Source organism: Triticum aestivum, chromosome 1B (assembly GCF_018294505.1).
Source record: "Triticum aestivum cultivar Chinese Spring chromosome 1B, IWGSC CS RefSeq v2.1, whole genome shotgun sequence".
Taxonomy (NCBI): Eukaryota; Viridiplantae; Streptophyta; class Magnoliopsida; order Poales; family Poaceae; genus Triticum; species Triticum aestivum.
This window is the reverse complement of record NC_057795.1, coordinates 25174944-25183568: the sequence shown is the minus strand read 5'-3', so window position 1 is coordinate 25183568 and position 8625 is coordinate 25174944. Positions and strand designations below refer to the sequence as shown.

Genomic DNA, 8625 nt, shown 5'->3' with positions numbered 1-8625 from the left:
ACGTTAAAATCTCAAGATGACATGCCGGCTCAGTCTCTCGGAGGTGCTCATAGAGGTAGGGTGTGTGTATGTGCAATCATAGAAGTGAGTGTGTACTGTGTACGCGTATATACGAGCACTTGTGTGTCTACTGCGTTGAAAAAGCAATAAAAGAAGCGCCCTGCTAACTGGACTACGAATAATAATAAACTAGGCGAGTGCGTCACCTAAACCGCAGCGGGTTAACTTCCTCGGCCTTTCCGCGAAAGCGCCGACAGTCGTCTCCTTCCCCGATCCACCTACTACCTTTTTGACTTGACTAGATCTAGAGGCCACACAGCACTTGACCCTCCTGGCGGAGCTCCTTTGAGGCACCAAACACGGCGCCGCCGTACAGCGGAGAAGCCGAGGTTGTGTCGTTGCCACCGCCGAGGAGACGGGAGAGAGGTATGTCTTCTGCTGCTACTTATGCATGTCATGTGCTCTTCGAGAATGACCCACCTGTTCTATCAACAATTGTACTGCTCTAGTCTCGGATATTGTTGATAGTTTGTTAGTATGACCTGGATAGCTATTGTGATTTGTGTGGCATTGGCATCCTCTCGTCTCCTTGGATAGCTATATGACCTTTGACCTGGATGACTTCAACCCACTATCCGGTTCAGATCTAACTCCCCAGGCCCCCGCGTCGTCTCTGCGCGCGACACGGGTGGCGGCCGCCGATCCCGTCCGCAACCCCCTCCCCTCCTATCTTCTACCTCCCAGCCACCGCCGGCAGAGCACGTGTGGCTGACGGCGGCATCCATGGTGATGGTGATGTCACCTTAGTTGGCAAAATACAAGTCTTTTAACTACATACACGGAGCAAAATCAAAATAAGTGAATCTACATTCTAAAATATATATGTATACATTTATATGTTGTCTGCATCGAAATCTCCAAGAGGACTTATATTTAGAAATGGAGGGAGTGCATGCTTCATCACTTCTCTGCCACTCATATACCGATCCAAAATTTCTTCTCTTACAGCCGAAACGATTGAGATGTATTGTTGAATAGGAAACTTCAAACTGACTTGGCTTACATTGTCGTGACCTCTAATAATCCGCACTATGTAGGCATGATACTTTTTTTAAATAACACAGAATTTAATCATCAAGAAAATAGGTGCTTCTCCGCATTTTGTTTAAGGTGTGCTGTATAATAGGCATTTTTGCCGCTGGGTTTTCGTGCATAACTGCATAGCCTTTTTTTTTTTGGTCATTATTGTCCCTCTGGCGTGTGGGCCTACAAAGTGAAAAGGGGAGAAAATGGGCTTAGTGGCAAAGAGGAATACTTCCAACAATATATTTGCATATGTTGGGGTAGCTTTTTTTTTGTTCTTGCACCTTTGTATAATGAACACCGAAACAAAATTCATGTGTGCTTTCTATTACAGACATTATAAGCTTCTCCTTAACAACATAATTGCAGAACCGCAGCAGAAGGCATCTGAGATCAGCAGCGCTTGTATCATCGTTGCCTTTGGTTGCCCAGAGGAGTCGACCACCCAAACAATTCGAACAAGAAGCATCTCTCCACCAACATGGCATCAAATCAGCCAATAAACAAGGTAACTACATCTTCAGGCCACGCCTCTCCCCATTCAAGATGATTGCCTGTTTTCAATACCGTAGTCTTTGAATTAAGCTTAATTCGTTTATATGATTTCAACAGTCCTCAATTATGGCCATGGCTTGGGGATTATTCAATGATGGTGCTGGGGTGCTTTCCAACCTCAATGCATGTCACGAATTCTTCAGCTGGACGGCATCAATTATAAGCGCCATTCGTTATCGACAAAGCGCCTCAGAATCGTCAGACAGAGACAAGACAGATGCACAACCACATGATAAAGGGAAATTTGATCGGCTGGAGGTTGATCTTTGGAAGCTGAAGACAACAATGCCCAAGATGCTTGACCTCATTGATCGCGTCGAGTTTCTAAGCCATAAGGAACAAGCGGCTACTCTCCTCCCGGATATTAAAGGTGCAGTGTTCGATGCGGAGGACCTGCTTGATGAGTTTGATTATGATGTACTCAAGTTGAAGGTTCAATGCAGCAAGAATTTGGAGCCAGATCATTATAATGACACCTTTCTGGAATTCTTTGACAGATCCAGTGATTACGTAAGACAAGTCAACATGATTCAAGAAAAATTAGATCATGTTCATAAGCAAGCCATGGATATGGGCTTGCACCAAGCACCGCGGAAGTTTGATAAATCAGTTAGGCCAGAAACAACTACCAACTTTAATTGTGTCGAAAAAATGGTTGGTCGTGAAAAAGAAATGAAGGAGTTGGTGGAAAGACTAGGAGTTCGTGGACTGAAGAGAGGAAGAACTGAAAGCAAAGCAAAAATGACAAAGTTGCATGTGTTATCCATTGTTGGCATGGGAGGTGTCGGAAAGACAACAATGGCCCAACAAATCTGCAAGAATGCAAATGTGAAGAAACACTTTGGCCCCATAATTTGGACATGTGTTTCAGATGACTTTGACACAAAAAGGTTAACGAAAGCGATTATAGAGGGCCTTGGAGGAGATGCATCATCTGATAATCTGAATGTTCTTATGGATAAACTAGAAGGTCGTGTCAAGTCCAAAAAGTTCTTGCTTGTCCTTGATGACATGTGGGATGATATCTTGAAGGATGATGCGGCAGGGTGGAAGAGCTTGTGTGCATGTTTGAAAAATGGCGCTGAAGGGAGTAGGATTTTGGTCACCACTAGATTCCACGATGTTGGTGAGCTAGTTGGCCCTACGAATAATTATGAGTTAAATGGCTTAGAACCAAAGGTATTCTGGGATTTCTTCAAATCCTGTGCATTTGGATCCACGAGTTCTTGCAACGACCAGAAGTTATCGGAGTTGAAGCGCATTGGTGAAGACATTATTCCAAAGTTAAAGGGTTCCCCATTAGCTGCCAAGACTATTGGACGCTTGCTGAGAATGGAGCTAAGTACAATACACTGGAAAAATATAAAGGAAAGTGAACTTTGGAAATTAAAACAATCAGATACTGACATTCTGCCAGCCCTTCGATTGAGCTATTTGTATCTACCGCAGAAACTGAAGAGATGCTTCTCAATCTGTGCAATGTTTCCCAAGGATCACAAATTTGGGAAGGATTTTCTAGCTGATATTTGGATTGCACAAGGATATGTGGAGGGGCCCGAAGAAGCATCAATCTGCTTTAATGCCCTTGCAAATCGTTCATTCTTCCAGAAACCATCACCGCAGAGTCCTAAGTATGTTATTCATGACCTGATGCATGATACAGCACAACTAGTCTCAAAGGATGAGTGCTTCATTATAAAGCATGCAAGTGACCTAGATAAAGTTCCTTCAAATGTTCGTCATCTGTCAATATTCACAAACGGAAATTTTCGGTGTTCTGAATTGAAGAGCATATGCGACAAGAAAACTTTGAGGTCCCTGGTATGCGATGAATCATATAGCAAAGCAAAAGATTTTGAGCCTGTGATAAACTGTTGGTTCAGGGAGCTACCGAAAATCCGTGTATTGAGTTTTAAACTTTCCGGAGTACGACAGCTACCTGAGAGCATGGGCAACTCAAAGCATCTGCGTTACCTTTCTTTACTTGGAAGTGTTACTTTCAGCACATTTCCATTATCAGTATGTCGTCTGCATCATCTGAATAATATAGACTCTAGCAGTTGTGTGATTGAAAAGTTTCCTCCAGGCTTCAGTGATGTCCTCATCTTAGAGAAGATCAATTCAAAGGGTTTTAGTTATAGCAAGGACCACTCTGGCAAACTCTGGCTAAAATGGTGCCTTCCGCTGCAAAGTCCTGAGGCGGTGAAGATAACGGAAAACCAGATGGAAATGTTACCTCACTGGAATCTCCAACATTTGCAGGTAATTGACTACCCAGGTGAATCTTGTCCTACCTGGCTCCAGCCCAACCTCCTGCCAAGGTTACGTTCTCTTGAGTTTACAGATTGTATCAACTTGAAGAGCATACTATTCTTTCTCCAGTTAGATGAGTCACTTGGCAATACATCACGGTCAGAAAACATTAATCGTCTTGAAGAGTTAGTCATAACAAGATGTGATGAAATCAGTTGGCAAGGCTCGGTGGTCTTACCTACTTCTCTTAGAAAGATAGTCCTTGAGAGACCGGGCTATTCCATGGATCACTTCGTGAGCTGCTTCCTTGACCTCACCTCCCTCACTTATTTGAAATTTTATCACTGCGACTCGTTGACAGCTATCCCTCTACATGTGTGGAGAAACAATCTTCCATCCCTGGAGGAACTATTTATCTTTTATTGCAATAACCTTACATCGATAGTCTCTGAAGCAAGTAGTAGCAGTAGCACCACCAATGGCGGTATTAAAGGATTCTCATCCCTTGCTACGATATGTATTCATCACTGTGATAAATTATTGAGCTTGCATGAATTCTTGAAGCCTGATTGTCTACCTGCCGTGAAGACCATTGAGGTTTACTATTGTGAAGAGTTGATGTCGCTGTCTGTTGATAGGCTCGACGGGTTGCAGCAGTTGACAATTAGAGGTTCTGATAAGCTCAATATGGAGAGAGCAATGATATTACCATGCTCTCTTAAGAAGCTCGACTTGAATTGTTGTCAGGGCATAGAATCCATCAACCTAGCCAATGGCCAGTTGGCAAGTTCTCCAGTATTGGAGGAACTTAGCATTTACAACTGTTCAGGCCTCAAGTCCATTGGTGGTGCAGCAGCTGTTGATAAAATAAAGAAAGTGAGAATAGATGAGTGCCACGAGCTCAAGGAAATACAACAGCCGCTCTTTCACTGGTATGTACAATGACCGGCAATTTAACTACTGTATGCACATTATTTGTTCTTCAGAATTTATTCTTAGATAGCTGCATGTTAATCTCCCTATATGGCTCCTGAAAAATAAAATAGACCTAGATCCTTAAGCTCATTAACCCTTTTCATTTGTCCAACCTAGTTGGTACTTCTGATGATTAAAACAGAATTTGGGACATGATGCACGGGGGCGCCGCCTTCATTGAGAACACAGTCTAGGGGACCCTATAATCTCGTTTTCTTCAGAAGATGGATGTCGTGCAGGGCAGCTGCAGGAGTGCGAGGAAAACAAATTAAAGGGCTTGCTAGTAACATGTATCAACTATTGCAGCAGCGCAGTTGAGTAATGTTTGTGTGTGTATCCTGCATTTCTATTTCCCCGCTGGAGAAATTATATTTCCTGTTCCTATCCAACTTATTTACCGTATCTTCACGAACCTACCAATTCGTTATTGTAAAATAATGTGGACTCAGAACATGACAATTCCTGCTTGTTATTTAGTTGTAGCAATATGTATCAAAGTATATTATTAAGACACAACACTCGTGTCTTTTGCTAATTCTGTGATTGTTCAAATGTAATGGCAAAGTAAATTTGTAGCTAGAGAGATACTACCTCCGTATCAAAATATAAGATGTTTTTTAGACTAGAATATACTTCCTCCGTAAACTAATATAAGAGCGTTTACAAACACACTTATATTAGTTTACGGAGGAAGTACCACTTTGGAGGTACTATTTTTTTCACATAGAACTACCAGGTTGCACTAGTTACCGTTTGGGCCGAAGCTGATCGCGATTATGAGAGGGATGGAACCCCTGTGCGGCTTGCTGCTGATGGCGCCTCTCATCAGACATGAGAGCTAGGCTGTCTGATCACCTGCGAGTCCTACTCCTGCTCTTTTTCATCTTCAACACAATGACTGCTGCTGCTGCTCTTTTATAGAATCTGTGGGACTTACCATTTGGCTGAAAGTATGTTCTCTAGCTGCGATAAAACTCACAATTTTGAAGAATGTGCCGACTTGGGAGATGATCATCTCAAATACAGTACACAGACAAACCTTCTGCTTGTAAAATATCCGAGTCTTGGGAGCGCTTTTAATTACAAGCCTTCGCAAAGGAGATCGAAAACTGAGGCTTCTAGAGACACTACTCCATCTAAGGAGACTAGCAGGATTTGACACTGATAAAACCCAAGGGTTTCCACTAAACACGACTCACACGAAAAAGCAGAGCAAGGCAGGCAGCAGTCATTGTGTTGGCACAATATGGTGTGAGAGAACTGCAAGCAGCACTAACTTGTCTGATCTTCAGGATGCTATTCAAAGATACAGAGGAGCCAGAACAAGTTGTTGGCACAATATTTAAAAAAGAATTGCGGGACAGCACCCAAATGCTAGTCAAAGAGGCATCAGGATCCTCTGCCAAGGCAAAGAAACGAAAGTATTCTGCAGCCCAGTCAAGTTCAAATGATGAACTTGGTTCTTCTTTCGATGATATCAGAAGATGCCTTCTAGTACCCCATTGATCCTGGTCAGTGATACAGCAGGTTAGTTCTATCATCTGTCGGGTTCGGCCGTTTTACCTTTCAACAGACATCTAATATACAGTACAACTTAGTAGGCACAATCTCTCTTCTGGTTTGACAAACGAGGAGTGAGTTTCTCACGGATAAAAAACTAGACTGATACAACTTGCTTATTACTGGAATATATTCGCATTCATCCATTTATTAACTACTTCTAAAAATTGGAATCAAGAAAACATTATGTTGCCAATCGCTCCAACATTATGTGCCTACAACAATTAATGTGAAAACTGCTTATGAAGTTGAGTCCAACTTGTTAGCTATTGTTTTTCTTAGCTATTTTGCTGCTGCAGTTCAGACATAAACAACCTCACATGAATAGGAGAAAAATAATTGTTCACACTAATTGGGGATATTTATTAATTTTCTGTTACTGTATTCATGGCAATCACTGCAATTGTGATACAATTATATTTTCACTTGTCAATATATATGTCAAAAGTCGGAAAACACATGTTGGGATTCATACCGGATAATTATCGCCAAAGGAAAATGGGTGAAACTTAACGAAAATAAGCCAACAATAGCCTAAGACACCAAGAGATCAAGGGAAGACAAAAACCTGCAGGAGCTTGACTGTGATGGGGGCAACAATGATGCGGTAGCCAATAATAACCTGAGACTACGGTGGCGGTATCTCCTATTCTTTCATCTTCAACGACAATGCCACCGCTGCTTCTCTACCTCCCCGGACCAGACAAGACAAAATAGTTGCTAGGGAGAGGAGGACAACAAGCACCCAAAGTCTTGTAGTTGTCCGCTGTCGGGGAAACTGATCCACGAACACCTATGGGGACCGGCGGACCGAGCCCCTTTCGGTTCGGAGGGGGGCGGAGGTCGCACGAAGAGCGGATTGAGGCAATGCACACGAGCAGTTTACCCAGCTTCGGAGCTCTCCGGAGAGATAACACTCCTACTGCTGCTTGTTTGATCGTATTCAGTTCTTGCTCAGGAGCGATGAGCGCTACCAGACCGAGTGTGAGAGTGTTCTTGGTGTTTCGAATGAGCCAAACCTCCCCTACGTTGCGCATGGGCCTTCTTTTATATGCTCAAGGGGTCACCGACAGGTGGCAACGCAGATAGAAAGGGTAAAAATGGAAAAAGAATGTGGTAGGTACAGCTACCTCTACTGTAGACACATTGTATCATACCTAACCCTGACGCCAGGGGACAAGGGCATTAAATGCCCGTCTGTGTCGTCTAAACAGTGCGAGAAGAGACCGTCAGGGGCGCCACCGATCGCCACGATGGCCTTCTTGTCAGCGCCGCTTGCCACCGCGCACCGCTGGCTGCACAGCCTTCCGCCACGCGTGCCTGGAAGGGTCCCAGGACGACACGTTGGTGGATGTGCTGGAGCCTGGGCGCGGAGCGACCGCTTGCCGCGGCAAGTATCTTGCCGCGGACGCTACCTTGACGGGCCCGGGAGCTTGTCGCTCACCGTGCCTTGCCGGGACGCGTGGCGCATCGCGGCAGGCGTTCTTGAGATGCCTTGGTTGGCCTTCCCGGCAAGCTCCTCTTGCCGGGGCCTTGTCTTCTCGGGTTGAATACTTTGTTCTTGAATGGCTTCCCAGCAAGCTCCTCTTGCCGGGGTCTTGTCTCTTTAAGGGGTCACGGATGATCTTGGCGGTGACCCGGTGAGCCTTGCCGCGGGGTGCTGCAACTGCCCGTGCACAAGTTCGGGATACTAGGGTACCCCTATCCTAGTACCCCGACAGGAGCCCCCGGGCCTGGGCCACACACGGTGCCGAGCGCTGTTGGGCCAGGCCCAAAACAGGGCACGGGCACTCGCGGCCTGGTCGTGCCGTTTCCTACTCCGTATCCACCGCGCCCTCCCGAACGGCACGCGTTGAATGCGGCGTCGTGGGAGATATCGTGGGTGAATTCTTTATTCGAAAAAGCGTAACGTCCGTCTCCTCCCTCTTTATAAGCAGAGGAAACAGAGGCAGTTGCTCACCTCGTCTGTTTACTACTCCAAAATCTCCGCCGTTCCCCTCTCCTATGAGAAAACAGCGCTCCGCCCCCCCCATCTCCGCCGTCGCCACCAACGCCGTCGACCCCCTCCACCACCTTCGCCATGGCTCCGAAGACCGGGAAGGTCGCGAAGTCAGCCGAGGCGCTGCGGCTCGAGGCGCTGCGAAAGGAGCGGGCCACTTTCCCCGCCGAGCTCGACGCGGCGGGGCTGAGGCAGTGGTT

At 45.4% G+C, this 8625-nt stretch overlaps 1 protein-coding gene across 2 annotated transcripts; it reads left to right on the top strand.

Moving 5' to 3' along the window:
• Positions 1 to 201: 201 nt before the first annotated feature.
• Positions 202 to 5400, top strand: LOC123104738 (putative disease resistance protein RGA1). Of its 2 annotated transcripts, none has more exons than XM_044526614.1 (4): positions 202 to 426; positions 1453 to 1591; positions 1696 to 4823; positions 4984 to 5400. In XM_044526614.1, exons 2-4 carry the CDS (start codon positions 1565 to 1567, stop codon positions 4994 to 4996), a joined length of 3168 nt encoding a protein of 1055 aa, XP_044382549.1. In that variant the 5' UTR covers positions 202 to 426; positions 1453 to 1564; the 3' UTR covers positions 4997 to 5400. The 2 variants fall into 2 exon arrangements, with proteins under 2 accessions (XP_044382549.1, XP_044382556.1); XM_044526621.1 differs by having other exon boundaries at positions 229 to 426; positions 5009 to 5400.
• The last annotated feature ends 3225 nt before the right edge of the window (positions 5401 to 8625 follow it).

Coding starts and splice junctions, on each gene's coding strand:
- LOC123104738 (XM_044526614.1), top strand. CDS start 1,565: ATGGCATCAAATCAGCCAATAAACAAG. Junction 1,592..1,695: donor CAAATCAGCCAATAAACAAG/GTAACTACATCT, acceptor TGATTTCAACAG/TCCTCAATTATGGCCATGGC.